The 25,657-nt window shown below is 38.9% G+C and overlaps 1 protein-coding gene across 1 annotated transcript in view; it reads right to left on the bottom strand.

Moving 5' to 3' along the window:
* LOC105920337 overlaps positions 1-25,657 on the bottom strand; it is a 73,364-nt gene that overhangs the window by 46,228 nt on the left and 1,479 nt on the right. The window contains exon 2 of the mRNA XM_036137781.1: positions 22,554-22,604. Within this exon, the coding sequence (XP_035993674.1) occupies positions 22,554-22,604 (51 nt within the window). The remainder of the gene's footprint in view (positions 1-22,553; positions 22,605-25,657) is intronic.

Raw genomic sequence — 25,657 nt, 5'->3', positions numbered from 1 at the left:
TTTGTATAGATAGATAGATAGACAGACAGACAGACAGACAGACAGACAGACAGACAGACAGACAGATAGATAGATAGATAGATAGATAGATAGATAGATAGATAGATAGATAGATAGATAGATAGATAGATAGATAGATAGATAGATAGATACCAAGCAGAGAACCCGATAATTCAGCCAGACATGGTGTTGCGTTTTAAAAGTTTGTATACGCAACACACATAGATAAGTTGTGTATACATTTGTGTATACATTATATAACCTGGCACAGTCTTCTTGTAAAACTGTGACTGCCATATTCCCCCCCTGTGACATTTCCAGCAAGCTGAGATCAAAATTCAGTCAGAGGAGTATGGCTCTGGCTGTTTCCAAAGGTGGAACATTTTTCCACTGCTGTGCCTGTCTGGCTTTTCAGCCTCAGTTCAAGGGCTTAAAAAACAGTTCTGCCTCATGCGGCACACACAGGCTAAAGATGATGAGTAAAGATTTCCAATGAAGATGCAATGCTTTTTTACACTGGATTCAGGTTTCTTGCATGGATTGTTTCTGGAAACCAAGGACTTATACATTCAAGTGAAATTATGTAAAATATCTGAGTAAGAGCTTATAGTGTTCTACATCTGATTATAATAAAACTGAAATCACATCAGAAAATCTAAGGCCCAATCCTTTACTGCAAGATTGTGTAAAAAAAAAAGTTAAGTGCAGCCTTAAAACGCACAAAAGAAAAGCTGAGTACTTTATGTCCTCTGTGTGTGCATTGCTTTCCGAGTTTTCCATTCCAGCCACCTGTGAGATTCAGTGTGAGTCAGCAAGTTCCTCCAGTTTCATAGTATGATGGTGACTTCTTACTTTTTACACATGAACTATTGCAGTTTATAAACACGCTGACACACACACATCCTGCAGATGCACGCCGCCTGGTGCAGAACAGAGGAGGGCTGACTCTGTTGAGAGTAAAGAACCTGGACAGCAACCAGAACGTTTCAATCAACACGCTGGACTGAAGCCATTTAATTCCCAACAAGTGATTAAATGCCAGAAAAGCATAGAAGAAAAATTGCTAAATTGTGACTTTAATATTGTAGTCCTGAAGGAAGACTTTGTATGTATTTTTATCAACAATTTCAACATTTTACTTCAACTAAAGAAAAGTATTTACTTGTGTTCCTGGATCTAGACGAAGGTATCTGAGCAACAGAACTCATATCCAGGAAACCATCAGATTTATTTTCTAAAGGAGGAATGTTTTTTTTTTCTGTCAAAACACAGGAGGATGTGTCATGATTCTAGACTGTCTGCATTCTGCCACACATCCTCTGCCCGCTGCCATCAAGGATTATTCACTGCACCTCCAAGCCTGCCCCCGCCACTAAAACAATCAAGCCCACCTTACACACCGGTTTCCTGCCCTTCTAAAAAGACTGCAGCAGACAGTCAGACAGGGCCAGAAAATTGAAAAGCATTTCATGTCTGATTACCACGTCATAGACCTTTTTCATGTCTCTTGAAATTCCCTTACCTGCCCTCCTAGGACATCCACGGTGCTTCTGATTTCTGGACCATGCCCTAGTTTTAGTACCACGACTACGAGTCTTGCCTTGCCCTTTGGATTTACCTGCCTTTCTAAATCCATGGGTCTCACGTGCAATGCGCGCATATGCACAACATTTTTGTACAACTCGGCATGTACAAAAATGAACATTGGGTGATAGTGTGCAGTAATCCACACAGTTTTCTGATCTGCCATGAAAATGGGCGGCAGCATCGCAAACCTGTACTAAACCTTGCCTAAATACACTGAATATAACTCCATTCAGTTCTATTTAACTCACTTTCATGAGTTTGAGCTGTTATGGGTTAAACCTGTACAAAGAAATATGCCTTTAGCCCCACACAGCAATGTAATACGCCTCAAACATAATGGAAACAACCCCAATCAAATTAAAAATTTAAACATTTCTCTGTTTTTGTCTGATGTAAATGTACATGTGCATTGGTCTGTGAGTCGATGCAGATGTAATGCATGTAGATCCTCTAAGGGGCACTTTCATTCTTACTGAAAAAGAAGACGGGGTCGGATCAGCAGTTTAATTCCTAACAAGTCATGTGTGATGATTCTGAAGGTGGAGACAATCATGCTTGTTCATAAATAGATGCATAAAGGTGCACGTCCCTTTGGATTAATGGCATTGTTTGCACTGCTGGAGAAAATGGCCGGTGGAAGAATGCGGAGGGAGACGGAGGGAGGTTTCGATTTCCCAGGGCAATTAGTTTTGAACTGGTTCTAGCATTATAGAGGGATACTAGGTGGAACTGTGTCATAGTGCCGTTTCAAGTTCTAACTTTGCTGCAGTCTTTTCAATCAGGGATTTTCAGAGGGAGCTGACTGACAGGTTGGATATTTCACATTCGTCCCTCTGACTTGGTAACTTTTTATGTCAAATGCTGACTCGTTTTAAAGATTGAAAGTAGGACTGATTTGCATAGGGCATGGACAGGGTGGTCCAAGATACACATCCAGGCGCCAACTTTTAGTCCGAGAACTCCTCATTCTTTTGTACATGAAGTCCCAGAATCTCCTGTGCATGACCCAACCCTGTTTCTAAGACATTGATCTAGCTTCTGATATGCTGCCTGTCTCATATGCTATGAGCATCCAGCCCTCAGCATTGCCAGGTTTCTACTTGCTCCTTAAAAAACAAAGCAACTGGAGTTTTTTAACTTGTTTTGGAATGATCATGACCTGGATGACTGAGAATCTTCACCAGTATACTTGCTCCTTAAGAGGAGCTCTTTCTCCAGGTTCTCTCAGATTTTGGGTTCAACACCTGCACAGGTTTCCTGACGATTCCCGACTATTCCATATACATAAGGAAACCTCCAATGGAAATCAGTACTTTTATTTGACTAGATTCCATTTTATGAAGTGAAAAACACATCTGGCACAGTTTTGGCACATTTGGCTAAATTGGGCTAAAATCACTGCTCTGCCTGGCACACTACCCACAGAAACCCTCTCTGGAACAAATATCCTTCAACTAATTCACTTCAAATTTGCTGCAGTTATAGTCAAGATGTGGATCTATAAAAACGGGTGGGTTTCCTAGGTTATCATGGTGTTTTTGCAATGTTTATTTAGAATAAATTGGGCCGAGCCTAATTTTTCTTGTATTTTTTTTGTTCAATCATCAATAGATCAAGCATAGTAACAGTGGCTCCTCTGCAAAAATAATATTTTATGTCTTACCATTACACAGGCAACATAAGTTTGCATTTATACCTTATAACTGTGGAGCTATAGTTGATTTATGTCTGGCGGTAATTGCTCATAAAATCCTTAGGGGTTAACAGGTTGTCAACTGTATGTGTTGCAATACTATACATTAGGGGGAAATTTTCTTCTGATTATTTTGTTCATGTAAAAATCCAACAAATCAACATTGTCACCAAAATACTGTGTTTAGAATTTATTTAGGAAGTTTAGCATTTTACCAGGAAACTTGTATGTTATTTTGGTGATAGAATGTGCCATCTGGAATAACTTCACACAATACAGAGACTCAACAAAGTAGCCAGGTGAACAAGAGTGCGTCACACCTCCGTGCAAGCCCAGCGGATCCGGCTCCAATCACTCTCTCATGAATGGAATATCCAGCCTATAAATGCAACTGCTTTAAATAGAGGGTAACTCATTTTACACTTCAGGCAATTGTAAGGGCATGCATGGGAAAGGACATAAATGATATTTAACTTCAAAACTTGCACTATGCACGTTTAAAGATGATCTAAAACATCTTTACAGTTTGAAACCAGAACCGAGAACCCGTTCGAGGCTCGTCTTCCCACCTCTCCAAGCAAGTGAAAAAATGATGAGTAGTGGTATTTCACTGGCGGCCGGAGCCTCCCACTTATTCTACACCTCTCATGTCTCTCCACGGTGCCAGAATAGAGTCAGGCTCAACAGGGTCTTCTTTCCCCGCTGATTCTGCCAAGCCTGTTCCCTTGGCTGTTGTTCGGCTATATGGGAGTTAGGGACAGTGGGAATCTCGTTCATCAGTTCATGCACACTAATTTATGAAACAAAACAAAAGTGAGGATTCTTAATTTTCCCACCTAAATTATGTCCAAATCTGGTCTTGTTTTAAAAACAACCTATGTCTTGTATCATTTTTTGTTTCTTTATTACTCTTTATTATTATACTTTATTATCTTTATTACTCTTTATTATTACTCTTTATGTTTTCCATATACGGTGTATGTTATTCCTAGAAATTTCTGATTAATACACACAACCTGACAGATGTATACTGTCATGAAAAAAGGGGAAAATTGGCTTCACCACAACTACACAGGAAAAACAAAATGACAGAGATAGACAATCAGAAAAGGGAAGCCAGGGTCTGTCCACCATGCAGTCTGTGAGACTGCACTATTTCCTATAGACTATGACTGTGTCAAAGGGAGAGAAAAAAAAACAACCCTTATTCCCCCATTTCCAAGTACTTCCCTGCATGCATGCACCATCTCACTCCCGGTTGGTGGTGGAAAGTTCCATGGCAACACAAAGAAAGCTTGTTCTTGTACAGTCTGGAGTCGTTTTTGTGTGTAAAGAGCCTTTGTGCAGTGTTAGTAGTGTATCATATTCAGGAAACAGGTAGCTACCACAGAATTCTTTTGACTTCCCCGCCTTTCATTTGGGGTTTTCAGAAAGCTAAAAATATTCACAATTGAAACAGCAGTAGCAGTCACACTCGCTCCACCAAGATGAAGTCTGACAAATCATAACATACCAATGTTGAATGATTGTCTCACATCTGAGTAAAGAGTGTATGTCTTTTAAACTATTCAACTGTCATGTCGATTCTGCACCAATAATCTATAATCACACTTCATTATAACCATTTCTTTATACATTTTGGTTTAAGACACATACCAGTAGATACTATACCAAGAGCTTGATTTAATCAAAACACTGTTGACAAGAAATCTATCATATCAAAAAGATAATAGAGCTGCAATTGAAATATTAGGGAAGAGAAAGGAGAGAAAACTGTACAATGTAATGGAAAAGTGCCATATAGTGGTGACCGAAGCTGAGCTGCTACCCATAGTGAGCTGCATTCATGCATACAGGGGTCCTTTAAATGTAAAGGTCTACCTCCACGGTGTGGCTTTGACTCAATGGGGGGCAGTGAATGTCTGAAAACTGGGTATATAACAAAAAGATAAGGCATTGCTTTAAGAAGTTGAGACAGTGCTACAAGGGCTCTATATTTACTACATGATGATATAGATGTGGGTTGTGTTTTTCTTTTCCTCAGGGTTCCCTCAACTCGCTTTCTGATTGGCTTCACGTCACATTCAACAGACTCTTTTGTCCTCGGGGAACACCCCACACGTGAGGATATTGAGCCAAGATAATCCAACATGTTGAATATACCCGATTTAGGGTCGGAGGGGTACCAATGTTCTACCGAGCAGACCAGATCTCTCTTAACACAACACACCACACATGGCAGAAGTCTTTGGCATGCAGAGCACAACACAGAAGACACCTCGCCCACACGGTCGATTATTTTAATTATATTATTAAAAAACATTTTTAAAAGTTTGTGAAATAAAAAATACGTAGAGTATTATTAAATGACATTAAAATAAATATGTACCACATAGAAAAGATTGTTAAAATATTTTTACAAATACTGAAAAATATATAAATATTACTAAGGTAAAAAAAAATATTAATTGACTAATAAATCATGCAATAATTAAATGTATTATTTTTATCTTTTTTAAATTCTAATTAAATATTTTTTGAAAATAATAAATTAAATAAAATATTTTTTTTTTTAAAACAACACCTCTGACAACATAAGGTTGCTCAAAACATTATTGAAGTGCAATCTCCCAAGCATTGTTTTTTCTTATTTTATTTTGAAAAATTACATTATTTTGCAAAATTACATTTTGGTTCTAAAAGAAGAACATATAATGTCTGATGTCATCAAAGGCTGTGATGTCAATGATGACCTCACAAACTGTTACCTCTGGACACTATAAATACAGCCCGCTTTGGTTAACACAGCAATGCCACAATGGCACCCAGAGCACAACGCAGAAGACGCCGCGCCCGCACGGTCCGTCGTAAGAGGGGTCCTGGGGCTACCCGTGTCCACAGACGGAGGAGGCGCCAAAACGTCTCTTCTGTCCGCAGACGTAGGAGGTACGCCCGTCGCCGTTGACTGCTCACGTTAAACATGTAGCACGTGTTTATTTAAAATAAATTTTTAAAACTGTTTTAAATAAATTATTAAAAAACATTTTTTAAAGTTTGTAAAATAAAAAATAAGTAATTAGATCATTATTAAATGACACTAAAGTAAATATGTACCTCATAGAAAATAATTATAATATTGAATATTGAAAAACATATAAATATTAGTAAGGCCAAGAAATTTATTCATTGACTAATAAATCATGCAATAATTAAATGTATTATTTTTGATCTACCTATTAAATTCTATTTTTGTTTTCCTGAAAAAAACAACAACTTTAAAACACCTCTGATGACATAAGGTTGTAGAAAACATTCTGAAAGTACATCTCCAACGCATTGTTTATTTTTAAAAACAATTTTATTTTGAATTGCAAAATGACATTTTGGTTCTAAAAGAAGAACATATAATGTCAGGTTTGATGTCATCAAAGGCTGTGATGTCACTAATGACATCACAAACGGATGGACACTATAAATACAGCCCGCTTTGGTTAAGACCGCAATGCTACGATGGCACGCAGAGCGCAACGCAGAAGACGCCGCGCCCGCACGGTCCGTCGTAAGAGGGGTCCTGGTAGGGCTACCCGTGTCCACAGACGGAGGAGGCGCCAAAACGTCTCTTCTGTCCAGAGACGTAGGAGGTACGCCCGTTGCTGTTGACTTCTCACGTTAAACATGTAACACGTGTTTATTTAAAAAAAATTATTTAAAACTGTTTTAAATAAATTATTAAAAAACATTTTTAAAAGTTTGTGAAATAAAAAATAAGTAATTAGATTATTATTAAATGACATTAAAATAAATATACAGAGAAAAAAATTACAATATTCAATATTGAAAAACATAAATATTAGTAAGGCCAAAAAATTAATTCATTGACTAATAAATCATGCAATAATTAAATTATATATTAAATTATTAGTATTATTTTTGATCTAGTTTTTAAATTCTAATTAATGTTTTTCCTGAAAAAAAACAACAACTTTAAAACACCTCTGATGACATAAGGTTGTTGAAAACATTCTCAAAGTTTACTCCAACGCATTGTTTGATTTTTTTTTTTTTTGCAAAATTACATTTTGGTTCTAAAAGAAGAACATATAATGTCTGATGTCATCAAAGGCTGTGATGTCAATGATGACCTCACAAACTGTTACCTCTGGACACTATAAATACAGCCCGCTTTGGTTAACACAGCAATGCCACAATGGCACCCAGAGCACAACGCAGAAGACGCCGCGCCCGCACGGTCCGCCGTAAGAGGGTTGGTAGGGCTACTCGTGTCCACAGACGGAGGAGGCGCCAAAACGTCTCTTCTGTCCGCAGACGTAGGAGGTACGCCCGTCGCCGTTGACTGCTCACGTTAAACATGTAGCACGTGTTTATTTAAAACTATTTGATTAAAATTGTTTTAACTTAATTATTAAAAAAAAACACTTTTAAAAGTTTTTGAAATAAAAAAAATTGTAATTAGATAAACAAATATTTATAAAAATGAGATTAAAATAAATATGTACCTAAAAAAAAAGTTGTTAAAATATATAAGCATTAGTAAGGTCAAAAAATTATTAATTGACAAATAAATCATCCAATGTTTTTAATTCAAGTGAAAAAAAACTTCTCAAGCAAAACAAACTAAAACAACACCTCTGACAAGAGGATGGATGGATGGATCTGACATCTGGATGGATGGATGTCCTAACTCCTGTTAATTTTCTCTTTAACTTATTTTAGTAATTATGGCACACTAAACTAAAGGATTTATGCTCCTTTCGTTTTTGGCACCTCTGGTTCATTCATTGCAACTGTTGAACCCATAACTGCTTACAAAGTGCACTGAGGTTTTAGTCTCCTCCCCTGGCTATCACAGTTAGCATTCTCCAGCAGGAATTCTAACAAGAAAGCACTGTCCAACGAGGGAAGTTACCCCTGCGACAAATTACAAAAACATTAGGTTGCCTAAATCGCTGAGTTAGCCAAAGCAAAGCATGTCTGAGCTTTCTGTTTCCCCCCCCTCCTCACCACACTAACAGGTTTACGGTTCTTTGAAATGGGCCCCAGACCTCTCGTACATCTGGGTCTGGTTACAGCTGAGCGAAATTCAAAGGACGCCTGCAAACATTTGATACATCATCTCTTCATTGTAAGCGTGACGAGAAGGAATGGGTTAAGTCTACAGTTTACCTTTTTGAGGGCTATTTTCTGTGTTTTTCTAAGAACCCATTTACAGCAGTGTTCACTTCCCACTTACAGTGATAATAAGGAGCAGGGAGGTAGACTTAAATAGGAAGGTTTAAGTTATTAGAAAAGATTAAAACTTATATTAACCTAAGATGGGAAAACTAATAGTTTATAATAATCTAAAGCCCAGTAACCAAATATAAACACAAAATGGGTCAAACATGTTTTCAATCTATTTTAATGTAGTTTAAAGTGGTTCAATTTATTCATCCGAATTAATCATTTTATTGTATTTCATTACTTGATTTAACTGATCAACTCATTTGCTGCTGCTGCTGCTGCTGCTGCTGCTGCTGCTGCTGCTGCTGATGATGATGATCATGATCATCATGATAAGGATTACTATTATCATTAATATACTCTGTCAATTAACACTGAAAGATAAAACACTGACTTTAAAAGGATATTGTGAAGTTCTAGGTTCTAATTTTTGTTGAAACGTATTTGAGAAACACTGAAGCCAATGTAAGTTCAATATAATAATGTCTTAATGTTGAAACTCAACACTTCCTGGCCCCACAAGAGACGTTGGTGGTTTAAAGCACTGACATATTCTAGCTCATCAAAAGGCAGATCTTGTACCTGAGATTTAAAATCCAGTAAAGCAGTGAAGATGGAGTAGATTAGACCTCTTTTTTCACACCACATCTGTGTGTGGTTACAGACAGAAAGGAAATAACAAATGGACCATATATTGTAATCCTGGGGGCAGATATATGAGCACATAAATGGGCTTCTTTAACCAAGTTGTGCCATTGTGTTTGGAAAATTTAGCATTTTTTGGTTGAATCCCAAACAAGTCTCTTTTTTTCAGTCAGCAGCAAACCCTAAAATCCAGGCTCACGTCCGTTTGGCCCTAAAGTGCAAAATGAGATTTAAACTTTGGGTCACATCTTCAGTTCAGGTGAAGAAATAACAGCTCAGTGAAGCAATTTATATTGCCATTTTAACAACCACGTGGCAGGAAACAATATTATGGAAGACAGGACTTATTAATCTAGCTGGAAACTCAAATTCCTAACAAAATTATACTTGAACACAGTCCTAAAAAATGTAATAACCAGTCCCTTGCAAAAATTAATTTCCCTTAAAATTTGTAGATTTTGTCACATTGCAGCCATGTATTTTATTGAGATTTTACATGTAGACTATCACAATCTTTTTTTGGCATCGACTGACAGACATTTGTGCACTCCACAAATCTGGGCAATATGGAAGAGTGGCTAAAGAAAGTAATTTGTCAAAGAAAGCCAAAAGTTTAACTTATAGTTTGCTAAAAGCCATGAAGGGGAAAGAGAAAAGCTCAGAGTAAGTAATCTGACCAGATGAGATGAAAGTTTAACTTTTTTGGTCTACATACATAACTCTATGTGGGGGTAAAATAACAATGCACACATCATCTCGAGCGAAATGCGGTGATGGCGGCACAATGGTGTAGGGAAGCTTCACTTTAGCAGGGACAAGTAGATGGGAAGATGGATAGATCGAGTCACATGATAAGCCTGAAGGAAAACCTGTTAGAAGCTTAATGCATTGGAGGATTTTCCAACGGGACTACCCTAAACATGAAGTAAGAGCTACCATAGGACAGTTTAAGGAATATTCATCAGTCAGAATCATGGAGAAATTATGTCAGAATTCAAAATAACAATTTCTGAAAGAACCCAAGTTCACCAATTAACAGAAACATTTAAAAAGCATGTATTAGGAGCAAAAATAGCCCGTATTACAAACAGGCAACGTAAAATATAGAAAAAACTATTCTGATAAAGTGCAAGTAGGAAGATTTTTTTTTTTTTAAACAAGGGTACAATCTACTATTAATCTCAAAGAATTACTGTTTGGCCAGTTGTAATGATCGTCATTGTAATATATGGAGAAATATGGTTTAGCAGCACTGCTGGTTATAGGTTTAACTGGGCACTGGTACTGTATATGCCGCCCTGTGCAATGAGCCATATCACTGATATCAAATACAGCTACTAAATATTAGAATTGCCTTGAAGTATAGAGAAAGCAGAAGTATTATTAAGATGAATTTGATCATGTCATGTCAACAATTTCTACTAACAAAGGCTCTAAAGCATCACACATTTGGTAAATATCCATTCTGAAAGATTAGATTCACTCCTGAAACACTGACTCAACACAGGTTTTTACTGAAGTCAGCTATGGTGTCATTATGAGTTCAATTTACACTAAATTATCACCAAGAGTCTGGCTTTAAAAAAAAAATAAAAAAATCAGCTTCCCAAATAACACTAATAATAATAAAAAGATAAAACAACAGCACCTTTAAAAACAAAAGTTACAAAGTGCTGAAAAGAATGTAAAAGTAACAGGCACCTTATTATAAAAGCAGGTAGATAGAAATGAATATGACTGGTCCTCGGGCTCCAAAATTAGAAATTGTTACCTAGAGTTCTATTTCTATTTTATTTTATTACTTTAACATGTTTATTGTTATTGTAAAGCAATGTATAGTGCCAATTTAAACTGCTTTACATACATCCTAAAGATTTAAGCCTAGATTGATTGCCATGGCACTGCATTGTGTTCAATGATGGCTCAATGGTGATTCAGAGCTGTAGCTTTATTACCTGACTCCGCCAGATAGATTTGCTCCGCATATCCATCTGGAAACCTTCCTTTGAAGTAATTTTGGGAAGGGGCGAAAATACTGGTTAGCTGATTGGCCTATGTTGGTGATAGACGGGCCAAATGAACCAATCAGATTCGTCGTCGCTCGTAACAGAGCGACGACGAAAACACAACCACAAGCCAAGCTACTCTTGCTGCTGCAGGTAAAGGCTCGTTAGCTCAGCAAAGAAATACTCTGTAATTCCGATAAAACTTGCTCGATAGCCACGCTAACGCTAGTTTCATCGGCTGAAGCCGCCATGTTCTTTAGACTGAACTATCGCGCTTCTCGTTGCGTCACACCTCAACCCGCCTCAAAGCCAACGCTGATTGGACGTTCGTTTGGTGAACGGCTCCAAATTTTCTTTAACGGAGAGTAGCCAGACTGATCTGCGAGTGAAACCTTGAAAGCTCGCGAGATCAGGATGGTCTCACGAGGCTAGTAGCTTTATGCTCCTGACGTTCACTGTTTGAAATATTTCATTGAATTATTATAAAATGTTGCCAATTAAAAGGCCTAATCTGTCTCTGGTGTCTGTTTAAATTACTGACAGTGTTGAACAGCATGCAAATAAAGATCCAGTAAAGCAAAAACTTCAATGATGGTTGCCCTTTTGAACTAAAACCAGTATGTTCCTCTGCGCTGCACACTCTATTATTTCTTATATGAGACTATAATATACTTGTTAGCAGAAAAAAATGCAACAGTTTGCAAAACAAAAGCATTGCGTAAGTGTCATTAATAAAAAACAGTTGTTAGTAATTGTAACCATGCAATCAGAGCCCCCACCAGTTTTACCCTTACTACCACAACATGAACGTAAGTAAACCGAGACATGCTTTGTTACTTCAATTCAGAATGCTTCATTACACTCTCATGTAAATCCAAAACCGCTGCGTTTGTGTGCCCGTGTTGAGGAACACTGGAGTTACATCTTAGCATCCATCTGTGCAGCTGTTTTTTTTTTTAGGTTGCGGCTGCAGGACGTGCAGTCCACCATGGAAGCAATTCCAGAACTGAATCAGCAACCACCTACGCTCAGCCTTATGTGTAGAAAGTTTGCACTGCAACCCCCCCACCACCACCACCACTCCTCTCCACCCACCACCACTCCACACACACACATACACACCCACGCACTCCTTCTGCAGCCGCTTTGTTTACAACGTTCATTGGCCAGCTGAGCTAGTAAAACCACAAAGCATGAACTAAGCCAGCCATCCTGCCAAGTCTGGCTTTACTTGAAGGGAAAAGGCGCTGAATGCAGGGAAGATGGTATCTGACTTCCTGTTTTAACTGTGGTCCATATCACAACCAGAGGAGAACTAACATTATGCACTAATAAAATACATTTTTCGAAAATGGATTCCATTCGCAAACTGAGGCAAGAAGTCACCAGGTCATTGGCCTCTTAACTGCTTTAAACTGATGTTTACTGACAAAAGAGGATAAATTAATGTTTCTTCTGGGATCTGGTGAGGACTCCAGGGCAGGAGAGGTGAGCGGTTATTGTGGGAAATGGTATCTGGTAGGACCTGTCCAGGGTGCACCCCGCCTCTCGCCCATTGAATGCTGGAAATAGGCACCAGCACCCCTCGCGATCTCAAGAGGGACAAGCGTGGCGGAAAATGGACGGATGGATGGGTATCCGGTATTTCACGGAAAATGTGGAGAAGAGGTGAAAGCCTTACTGTTGTTGCTTCCAAGGAGGAGGTGATTATACCCAGAGGTTTGCAGGTTGTGTTGTGCAGCTCAGGTTGATAAAGATAGTTTGTTTTGTTTTTTTTCCAGGACAAAACGGAGATGACTTTGGAGCACTGGAGGGTGGACAGGCAAGTGAGTGATGATGGTAGATTGTGGAAGCAATTTTTAGATAGCAACAATAACCTGCACCCAGGTTAGTCATCCATCCGTCATGCGGGTTATTTTAATCATGTACACTTAACATCAGTCCCTCTTAAACTCCATCAAAATGTTTTATGCGCTACAAGGGGAGCTAATACGTTGCACAAGGCTTACACTAAAATTAAGCTGGGCTACAGAGCTAGCCCAACTGCAACTGTTTTACTAGTGCTCTATAAATAAAGTTGACATTGACATATAGTCAGACCACACCTCTCTGCAACTCATCCCTGCATTTACCTCCCTAGAGAAACGTCGTCTTCAAAGCTGCCGATAGCTTTCTCTACAGCACACTCCCACCAACCGGACGAGAGCCATCAGAAAGGCTAAGGAGGACTTCAGGAGGAGGACCGATGACCACCTAGATTGCAACGGCAGCAGACAGGCAAGGATTGTGGTCCAGCACCTTACCTACAACAAACCTGGTATTACAGCTGCTGTGGGTGACGCTGCACTAGCAGAAGAGCTCGATTTTAGTTTTGCTTCAAGACTGAGTCGAGGTCGAGGAGCATGAGGTGAGGTGCAGGATGAGGGGTATCGTCTAATGTAAAGCAACAGGACCTATCACTGAGACCGTCTGTAGTTTCATCATGTCTGAATACTTCCACAGAAGCCCCTCTATCTAAGAAATCCCTCCATAATAAGCCTCACCAACCAGGACTATGGTTGCTCATGAAAATCCCAGCAGAGATCTGCAGTGTCTGAGATGCTCTGACCAGCCTTTTGGGAACCAGCAATCATGTAACATTTTAAGTTACTTAATCCTTTCTCTCTCATTCTTAAAAACTGAATTTTTCTCCTGTGTATAAGCTTGGCCTAGATCTCCAAATCAGATTCCAAGAGATAACTTAAACTGGAACCAAAACATTGAATAGTTGACCCCACAAACATCACGCTTGTCATCGGTGAGCTTGTTTGTTGATGTTTTCCTTTGGAGAATTTGCACAGATATTAACAGAAGAAAAAGCGTACCCTCATTGATCTTGTTAAATATTTGAGGACCTTCCAAATGGAAAAACATGACCAAGACAATGCAGCGTGACGGTAGAGGGCCGACGGAAGCACAAGTAGAACAACAAATGCGCTACAGCATGGTCCAGGAGCCAGAGTGTGAGCATCACTTTAACTTACAGCAAACCAAAACAATAAAAAGAACACCATATTTTTTTCATATGTAGTTTCTCTCTGTTTTACATGGAAAATTGAGTAAGATTTAAGTGGCCCCTCTTTGGGGCCAATAGGCCTCCATTGAGTTTTATAGTGTTGCTGAGATAGATGCAGAATTTCTTCACTGAAAATGAACTCAGACGCATCCAATATTGCGGCTGTTGTTTTTGCAGCGGAGCCAAACCCGACTGTGAACAGAGAGCTTGACAAACATCTATTATGTGAGAGAAGACGCCCTATCAGAGGACGGCGGGTTAAAGGCGTGCCATTAAAATTGGCCCAGGTTTCCCATGGGAGCCACCAGGGGAGCGGTGTACGAAAAATGTGACATCGGTTTGGGTGATTCCAGTCAAAGCAACAGCAGCTATATATAAAAACCACTCTCACACAGAAGCTATCCCGCATAACCACTCATGTCATTTTTGACGTCTGAGGTCCTTTTTCATTGAGTTAGAACTCAAATCTCTTCTCACATCTGTCATGTCTGTGTGAAAAGTGCTGACTGTATGGTTAAGTTGGAAGTTGAAGCAGTTGCAACAGTTCATCTTTCAAGCTTTATAAAAACTGATATTGAAACTGGACTAGACAGTGAAGTAATGAATAGCTGTGAATGATACATTACAGCCAGTATTACAGCCAGTGACTGGACTTTTCTGTTGCTGTATGGAGTATAGCGTGACACAGTGCGGCCCCTCGTCCAGGTATTCCTGTGCACTGCTGGTCAGATGCCTGAAGGTTAACTCCTACATGTTTCCCTTGCTAACAAAATAGACGAACGTGTCTTGAGATATGTCCTGTCATCAAAAACATGGGCCGTCATGATTGCATTATCAGTGTGTACAATTATTGATGAAATCCAACAATTCTTAGCAATTATTTTCGAGACATTGCAAGCCAGTGTAATATTCGGCCTTTTAGACACGGTCTCACTGTAGTAAATAACGCCGTCGTTTATTCGACTATAAGGCACACCGGATTATAGAGCGCATTAAATATTCTTCCCAAATGTGTAATATTACTCTACACTGCAAAAGGGGAACTAAAAGTAAGTAAGATTTTCTTGAAACTAGTGTATTTTTTCTTGATTTGAGCAGGTAAATAAGACTATTTGCCAATGGAATAAGATTTTTGCACTTAAAATAGGAACAATTCATTGCCATCATCTTATTGCAGGATATGTAATTATCTTATTTTAAGGGTAAAAATACTCACTCAATTGTCAAATTATTTAGCTGCTCAAATCACTCATTGTACTTAATTTTAGTTTGCTTGTTGCAGTGTGCCCCTCCGTGTAAACAGCTCTCTCCTGAGAGGGAAAGCCATAGTAGTTGGACTAAACGGCCCTATCTCTAATATAAGGCCAAAACAAACGTAACTAACAGTAAATATAAAATTAATGGCATACAATTTTCTTCGTTGCATGTTTTGTTCACTCCCAAATGGAGCGACATTTGTTGACACCAAAAAGAGCTGGGCTCAGTTCCAAGTTCTTCAAGTTAAAAAAAAGAAGGTTTTTATATAAATACCATCAAATTGTATTTTTACTTTTAGACTGATATATCTAGACTGAACGGTCGCATTCTCACACCTCTCTGCTCTTATTACCAAACACAATTCCTACAGCTTATCTATATTGCAATAAAATATGAGTATCTTCAGATAATATTTAGATGTGTGCTCATGTTTTTTCAAGCGTTTCAGGGACTGCTGCCAAGGTTATCTCAGGACAACACTGCTAAGGTATATTTAGCCTGGTGGTGGAAGAGAGAAACCAGAAGAAAATCTGATACCATTCAGTTGTTTGCGACAAAACAACTCCACTTTAAGTATTAAACAATATGCATAAGTCCACCATTCTATCAATTAGTTTCCCCCTTTCATCTAAAGCAAATCACATAGTTTTACCTCCCATGGCATTCTTATTAATGTCTGCATGTCAGACACAAAATAAATGAATAGAGTCAGGACTTAATCCGGACATAATTGAGCTGAGGGTTCTGGGTGGTTGACCTGGGGCCAACCTAAATCTGTCCTCAATCTGAGCAGAAATGCTTCTTGAATACTTTGGATTTTTTCACAGCAGGATGCAGAAATGTGGACCCTGTCGGGCATTCATTTATGCCTCTCTTCCATTGGTCAGTTAAGTACTTACCAATACCTTTCTGACAGTTCTCAGCTTGAAAAAAGATGAACAAGTCATCCAAGTAAATTTTATATTCTATCTGCCTTGTCTCTACTCGCTTTCCCTGCAGTTAACACTCTTTCAAAATCTCTACAATGCTTTAATGTCTTCTGCTTCTCTCCTCATTTGAGTTCCCCCTCCCACACTGCTTTTTTATTAGAAACACAAGAGTAATCTTTCATTAGGTTACCAGAACACAAACTGCATGCATGCATGCATGCCCTGGAGCGGGGTCGTAAGTAGAAGGCAGGCACCCTAAACACATTCTTTTCTCTTAATAAAGTCCCCGTAAATTAAAGCCACTCGCTGTTTTTGCTCCCAAAAATAAGTCAGGCCAGGAATGTGACTCCTCTGCCAAAAATAAGTGTTGACAAATGCTTCCCAGCTGAATCGCACAAAAATAGAAAATTAAAAAAAAAGCAAAATCAAAAACATATATATATATATATATATATATATATATATATATATATATATATATATATATATATATATATATATATGTGTACACACATTAGGAAGTAGAACAGTACTTTTTGAAGAGGAAAAAAAAAAAGTTTCCATCACTCTTGCTGACACAGCGCAGCTCGGACCTGGATCCTGTCTGCTGCACACGTCGCCTCTCCTGCTTTCTGCGTTTACAGGTTTGCATTGCAGAAACTTCCAGCACGGACACAGGAAGCAAATCAGCAGCGTCTTAGGTTTGGACTCGCAGCGGAAAAATAAACCCCTCCATGGAAAGCAGATGCCAGAGTGAGTTATGTACTTCATTCCTGCGCTCGCTGAAAACACATGAATGGCGGGGCGGCCAGAGCCTTCTGTCAGTGCACAAGCATGTGTGGCAGACAAGTTAAAAGAGCAGTTTACATGCTTGGAAAATGCATTTGCTTCTTTTTTTTTTTTTTCTACAGATGAAAAGATTTGGTTCAAAGCAGTGAACTGTGAGCAGGAGCCAGGAGGTTTTTTAATCAAAGAGCAAAGCAAAGAAAAAAAAAAACTTAATTTTTGACTTTTAGGGAGGCTCAGTGAATAAACTTTTTCACACTTGTTTCACACATGCTTGTTACTGCAACAAACATCCATGTCCTTCACTGAGATCACATAGATGTGATAGACCAGCACTAGGTAGAGCATAATAAAGTGGGAAAAAATGATGCATGGGTGCATTTGTTTTATAAACAGAGAATTATTTTTTTACAGCCTTTTTTATACTTTTACTCTCTTAACTATAATTTAATCTCAGTATATCATATATCCAGCTGTGCTGTGAAGTCCTCAATGGTTTGTTAGAAAGGGTTAGTGAATAAACAGCATCATGAAGACCAAGGAACGCAGGTCAGAGAAAAGGTCGTGGTGAAATATAAAGCAGGGTTAACAATATGCCATCTTTGAAAATCTCATGGAACCCTGTTCATCATGGGTAAATGGAAAGAGGCTACAAACCAAACAAGAGATGGCCTTCCACTTAAACTGACAAGCTGGGTGAGGAGAACATTAATCAGACCAGCTGAGAGCCCCATGGTAACCCTGAGGGGATGCAAGAGATCCACAGCTCAGGTCAACGCATCTGTTGGCAGCACAACTATACGTCATGTCCCATATAATAATTTAGGTAAGGATTTAATTTTCTTTTTTTTTAAATCAGGGCCAATGTACAGAAAAGTGTCAAACTCTAACAAAGTAAAGAAGTACTACACCAGATTCAACCGCTCCTTTCTATCTGCAATTGCTGTTGCAGGTAGGGAGGAAAAGAAAGTCAATGTAAATAAGATGTTGGTACAGAAACAATAATAAAAGTTAATTTAGGATTATGTAGATAAAACGGCATCAAAAATGACAAGACATCGTAAAATACATCAACATTCATCTAGGTAATAATACATCTTAAGAAGAGCCAATGATGTTCTAATTGGCTTCTTAAAATACTTTTTTTCCAAGGATATTGTTACGAGAACCCGATATTCAGCTTGACAACAGAGTTACGTTCTGAAAGGTGTATTAAAATGGAGGGGTAACGGATGAAAAGGCAGGCGGACAGAACCAGACTTGACGGATGAATAGCGGATGATTAGGCAGGCCTAACCAGACCGACCAGGAGTTTTGTGCGGGCCGCAGTCCCTGGCAGCATACAGCAGTGAGGGCTGAACACAAACAGAGCAGACGAGTCCAGCTGGCTGGGCACACAGAAACCGGCAAGGCACGGCGGCAGAGCACATGAAGCAAGGCGAGACGTTCTGACAGGTTGAGTAAGGCTGGTGTAAATAGAGAGAATGACAGGTGGGCAGAGAAAGCTCTAAGGAGTGGCAGCAGGCGGAGCTGATTGACTGGTGACAGAGTGGACTGAGCTGACTGGAAGGTGACAGATGGCTGGTGACTAAGGAGAGTGGAAACTAATTCATCCAGAAAAGTCCAGAAATTTACACATTGTTTCCATGGGAAAGGTTGCATAGTATATGGTTGTTTTTCTTTTAGAAAAGACAAATTGTCCAAAGGTAGTTTTGCCTTTTGTCTTTTTAATTGTATAAAGAAAGTCATTACTGGCAGCAATGATAATTTAAGGCTTTCCACAATTCAACAAACATGGGGAAGAAGGTACTCTTAAAGGTTACATCACCCTGAGAACACCATCCCCAGAATTAAACATGGTGCTGGGATGCTTTTCTTCAGCCGCGAACAGGTGACAGAGTGGACTGAGCTCACAAAAGTTTTACAGAGGTCAGAGTTGGTGAGTGGATGGATGGATGAGGCTAAATACTGGACCATCTTGAAGCATAACTTATAACTTCAGACTGGAACAAAGGTTGCTGTTCAAGCAGAACAGCAACTTCAAACATACTGACAGAGCTACGACAGAATGGTTGATCTTCATATTAATCTGTTCTCAGTCAAAGTCCAAACCTAAAAATCTAATCTAGAATCTATGGCAAGACTTGAAACCTCATGTTCAAAGAGACTCTCCATTAAGTCTCACTGAGCTTGAGCTATTTTGCAAAGGAGAACAGGAAAACATAAAAAAATGTGGCCTCTAGATCTGCAAAGCCGATACAGACGTATCCCAAAAGATTTGCAGCTGTAACTGCAATGAAAGGAGGTTCCACAACGTATTTATTTACGGAGCTGAAAACAAATGTATACCACGCTTTTCACATTTTTATTTGTAAGACATTTTAAAAACCAAATTTCTTCTTCTTTACACGCAACTCCCGCAATGCTTGGCGGGAGTCCATTACATAAAATCTCAATAAAATACACTGAAGTTTGGGGGGGGTTAAAAGGGAGTGAATATGTTTGCCGGGTATTGTATTTCTCCACAGCACTGATGTACTGTTAAATGAATTACCACATAATGAAGGCTCTGTAAAACTTTTGTAATTTATTATCAAACACTTTGATTATGGATTTTCTGTGACGTGATCCTCTAACCTCAAAGTTGATCGTGCAAAGCTGTTTGGCAACCAGAAGTCAAGCCACTACATAGAAAGTACATATGCTCAAAATAAATAATGCCCTGCATTGATTAATCCTGCTTTAGTGACACATATTTGTATATAACAGGATAAATATTTAGTTTGGAACCAAGAAAATCCAAACCTTGCTCTTATTAAATGAGCAGCATCAGATGTCAAGCACGCAAGAAGAGTGTGTTAACCGAATGTGATGACATGCAGTCTGTGGATTCCTGCTGCATTTGCACCTCTTGACATATGGGTGCCGAATGCTTGAGCAACACACGAACGAGCGCTAAAACACCTCTTAAAACGCGCAACCTCGAGTGCAGTAACTTGATCTGTGCAGAGGGCCCGCGGGGTCCACCAATACATCATCCTGGAGTCACAGAACCACAATAAAAAAAAAGGAGGCAACCAACCGTGGTAATGGACAATAAGTTGTGCTGAGATTTTGGATGTCCACCAATCAAGGACACAATTAGGCTACGGCTGAAGCCTCCCGCTCACTCAACAAGTTGAGTATTGGGTCATTGGACGGTAAGTGTTGCCTTGTTTGACAGATCAAAAATTTCCCTGCATCAAGCCAAGAGTAGGGTAATATTCCTACAGCGCCTCCGCACACTTTTTTAGCAGACCTGATAAAGATTGTGAAACATTTTTAAATAAATTAATATGTTATTGCAGTGGTTTAATCCTACACTGAAAGGATTTTGTAAATCCCAGCTATCAACTTAAACACAGTTATTATTGCAGGGGGGGGGAACACACACACCATTTTCTTTTTAACCAAATCACCAGTTCATACACCATACCATTTCCAAGAAAATTGATGTAAAACATGATAGTTTTTACTTTACTTAAAGTTGATCAGAGAGGCGAGGAAGGATTCAATTGTAATCTGACTTGACACAGAGGCCCGTTTCCTTTACCCACTCTTCAAAATGGGAAAGACAGGAAAACATGGCGTTTAATTGAAGCAGATGTAGCCTGATATTAAGTCTGGCAGGGTCTTTGGGAAAATAGCCATCACTGTGTCCTGTGAGATACCTATATAGAAAAAATAGAAAGATTTGAGTCTTCCATTACCAACTAAGTATATCTGCCCATACGCTCTATAAAAGCTACTTTCAGCAGTGCCACGCCACAAAGCTTATACTATTTCTGTCTGAATTCTGAACACTAGTTGACTGCACTAAATCACCTTCAAACAGATACAAGATATTACTGTTGGACACTGTATCAATAGCTGTGAATCAAAACATTTGAGGGATGTTTCCGGCACTTTGTCGAATATATATATATATATATATATATATATATATATATATATATATATATATATATATATATATATATATATATATAACCTTGCTTGCAAGCTGAATTCTCGTAGTATTTATGTGTTCGCAAAAACAAAAGCACCCATCTTGTCCTGCTTCCATCTCAATCGTTTGCAAGAGGTGCCGAGCCCACAACTGAACCAAAACAAACATGGCAGCGCAGGAGGACGCATGCGTAGCTGCTGCTATCACATCTGTTTTGTCAGAATCCACGGTTGTCACGAGCGTCACTAGCCAAGCAAGCACACATTGACCAGCATAACTTGTTGTGGTTTTTCATGGCGCCTGCTGCTTACGACATTTTCATTTGATACCTTAATTGGCTAAAAACAACCTTTGGTAGGCGGGCCCTAGGTGTCGCTTCGCCCAATCAGCTCAGAAAGTTCTGCTGAATGTCCCGCCTTTCCCCAAACGGATTTGATGGGAGCAGACCCGTGCCAGGTTAGAATATACAACACAAAAACAGCGAAATCTTAACTAAATGAACCTTTATATAACTAATCACAAAGGCATCTTTGTGATTAGACGGTTTTATAAGACCACTTTCCATAGGAAGAAAATTGTCTTTTATATTCTGTATTTACTAATGCAAAGTATAAAAAAACATAAATCTACAATCTTATAATTCTCAAAAATAGGGTTGGCATTGTTTTGATAAAATCTCACTAAATGGAGCCATTAATGGGTAATTATTACACATATAAATACATTTTATTCAGCAAGAAAATAGCACAAGACCCGAGAAAAGAGTATCATATGTAAAATTGACAAATAACAAGTACTTCAAAAAGTATTGGATGGTTGCACCTATGGATCACCACTGAACGACAGATCTTAAAACACTCAAAGCTAAAAAAAGTTCAGTAGAAAAGTATACATACATACATATATATATATATATATATATATATATATATATATATATATATATTTATATATGTATATATATATATATATATGTATGTATGTATGTATGTGTGTGTGTGTGTATGTGTGTGTATGTGTGTGAACAGAGGGAAATTAAAGCTCAATGCAAAGTCAGCAGCTGGTCAGGAACACCCAGAAGTCTGTGGTTTGCATTTTCACTGTACACAGTAGTGTTATAAAAAGAAGGAAAAACAACAATGAAAGAAAAAGCCAAAAATTAGGTTGTTTCTGGGAATTTATGGTCTCTGTTTGACCTCGGGGATTAGAGTAGGTGGGATCTACTCTAGAGCAAGTGGGATCTGCTCCAAACAAAATACTACAGTCTTAAAATGCAACAGCTTGTATTAACATGAGCAATGTGTCGCTGGGAATTAGACTAACAGCCAGGTCAGAGCTGGAAATGAGGGAGGCACGCAATGCTTACCAAACCGTTTATAGCCAAAGGACTGCACCTCCTCTTCATCAGTAAATTCGTCTGGAGGGGGAAAAAGAAAGGGAACAAATGAAGATCATTTTTCAGGCCAGAAAACAACAAAACTAACTTTAGCCTTCAGAGGTGTGAGTCACTTAACATGAATATTGGCTGAGCATATAATTTCAGCAAGCAGTCTAATGGAAAGCATGTGCTGACAAAGATGAGGTAATTCTATTCAAATTTTGCGGAGGCAGACATCTATCCTAAAAAAGAAACAAAATGGCTGTTTTGAAAGTTCCTAGGATAAAAAACATCCATAAAAACTTGAAAAAGAAAATGTGGGTTAGCTTGTTCCTGGGACATGAGCACAGTTACCACATCGTCGACCCCATGATGAGTTTACTTGTGATATGAATAAATCAAATAGTTGTAAAGAATCCAAAAGAGGAATGTTGTCTTTCCCAACATCTCCACTAAACGTTTTCCTGTTCATTTTGAAGAGCGACATGATTGTGTTTGTATCACTTAAACTTGAGCAACATGAGCATCCTTTGCAGTTCAAGAGTCATCCAGGGAAATCAAGTCTCTTGGTTTTTTTTGTATCTTTTTTCGTCTGTTTTTTTTTTTTTTTTTTTTTTTCAAAATGACTGATTTAAAAAATGTGAATCAGGGTGAATGTTGTTTGGATTTAGTTTTTAGAAGCTGCAGCTGTGCTACTTACGAGGAAGTTGCTCAACGTCAGCATTACCTCAGATAGGGATTTCATTCAGAATTGCAACTGAAACTGATGGACAACTTTTATGCCTTCATGCTTAATAAACTGCATTGCTCAAACAATCCAAATAATTGATTTCAGGTGTTCCAACCTCTTCCATGTGTGTAAAGTCCCAGCCCCTAGGCATGCTGACTGCTCCTACAAACATTTGTGAAGGAATGGGTCGCTCTCAGGAGCTCAGTAAATTCCAGCGTGGTACTGTGACTCAATGCAACATGTGCAAAAAGTTGTCATGAAAATTCCTTGCTACTAATCTTTCCTCAGTCAACTGTTAATGGCATAGGAACAAAGTGGAAGAAAAACAACCTTTGAACAACAGCAACTCGGTATGAAACGACTGTCCAGGTTAAATCACTGAGTGGTCAGAGCAATCGCTGAGATTGACAGCTGTCTGCAGGTCTCCAAGCTCTGTGGCCTTCAGATTAGTTTAAGAAACAGGGCCTAGAGATTTAAGGAACGGGCTTTCATGGCTGAGCAACTGATAAGTACAATGTAAAGTAGGGCTGGACAATATAGAAAAAAAGCATATCGATAAAAAAAATAAATCATATTGATCGATAACGATAATTATCAACAAATTCAAAATATGTATTTTAGTGGAGCCCTGGCCATTTTATGCTGTTGCTTAGGGACCTATTTTTTAGATGCAGAACACACAAACACTAAACTCAACCCAATTTTCAAAAAACTTTTTACCAACGCTGCAGGTTTTTTAAAAAGAATGCGCTTTTTGAACTCTTTAAAGGGGGCGGAGCTTGGTGACGGAGCGTTCCCGGGTCTGCGTTTGTGATTGGTTGGGAGGATGTAGAGACTAGTATTAACCTGCATGATAGGGTAGAATACAAAAAGGAAAACTGTTCTTCTATTGAACTTTTTATTGACCTTTTTGTCTATTATCGATATATGTCTATCGATCGATATATATATTGTTATTTAATTATCGTCCAGCCCTAATGTAAAGGATGCCTCCACTGGACTCCGAAGGAATGGAGATGTGTTGTCTCTGTCAGGCACTCCAATGGAGCAGTCTGGGCTTGGTGGATGCAGAAGAATGGCACTTGTGGAGGTTGTATTGTGATGTGGGTCGTTTGTTGGGTTGGACTTTGTCTCTTAGTAAAAGTGAAAAAAAGAAAACTCTTTGGACAGCTTTGTGTTCCCAAATTTCTGGGAACAGTTTGGAGATGACCAGCTCCAGTTCAAATATGAGCCACAATATGAGGAAAGGGGTGATGGAGGGTGGCGTGGAGGGTGTGACTTCACAAAAGCGCCTCTGGAAGAATGGTCAAAATACCTTTAAACACACTGATAAACACTGGGGAAAGCCTTCTCAGCAGACTGGAAGCTGATAGCTACTAGGTTGGTCCAAGTCTGTGTTGAGGTTAAGATATCATTGCAGTTAATTTGTGTTTCAGCTGAGTGAGAAACATTTATTTTGTATTTTACCACCAAAGTGAGGACCTTTTCTTAGTCCTCACCTTTTTTGGGCTCAGGTTTAAGGACTAAGGTGTGAATGAGGTACAGGTTAGGTGTGTACTGGTAATGGTTAGGTAGAGAGTTAGAGCACAGGTAAGGCCATAGAAAGGGTTGAAATTCAGTGGAAGTCAATGGTGATTTAAGCGGGGATTGTGTCAAAAGTCTCAGTTATACCAAAATGTTCAGGGCTGAATTGAACTGAATTTCAATTGGCTCTGGTTGCAACATCTAAAGCTAGGGCCTTGGCTTTATGTGGTCCACTTTAACACAATGGGGTTTGATGTTACACCTTTCCATTTTACATCTCTTGTAGGCTCTAGAAGGGTTTTCATCCACGTTTTATTTGTATTAAGATCTTTTTCTAAACTCTTATTTGTCTCTGATGAATAAAAAAAATACCCCACAGCATGATGCCACCACCAGCATATTTTACTTCAGGGATGATGTTTCAGGGTTACATGCGATGCTTGTTTTCCAGCAAATATGATTTTGAGAAGTTACATTTTGGTGTCGTCTGAAACATGCGGCGTCCTTTCCAAGGCACTGGCCAAGAAAAAAAATCTGTGGAGTGTGCAGCAATATGCTGTCCCGTCTACAGATTCCCCGCACCGGAACCGCAGATCTCTTCGTCTCCTCCTGAGCTGGTGGCCTTGGCTGCTGATTAATGCTCCCCTTGCTCAGCCTCAGCTAAGCAAGGGGAGCATTAATCATAAAACATAGCCCTGCTTAACACTTCTCCACAGCTTAATCTCGGACCTGACTGTGTGTTCCTGTTTGTTCACTAACGTTTTAACAAACGTCTGAGGCCTTCACAGAACAGCTTCATTTACACCAACATTAAATGGCATACAGATCAATTCTGTTT

This window comes from Fundulus heteroclitus, chromosome 6, assembly GCF_011125445.2.
Source record: "Fundulus heteroclitus isolate FHET01 chromosome 6, MU-UCD_Fhet_4.1, whole genome shotgun sequence".
NCBI classification, from domain to species: Eukaryota; Metazoa; Chordata; class Actinopteri; order Cyprinodontiformes; family Fundulidae; genus Fundulus; species Fundulus heteroclitus.
This window is presented reverse-complemented; position numbering and strand designations above follow the sequence as displayed.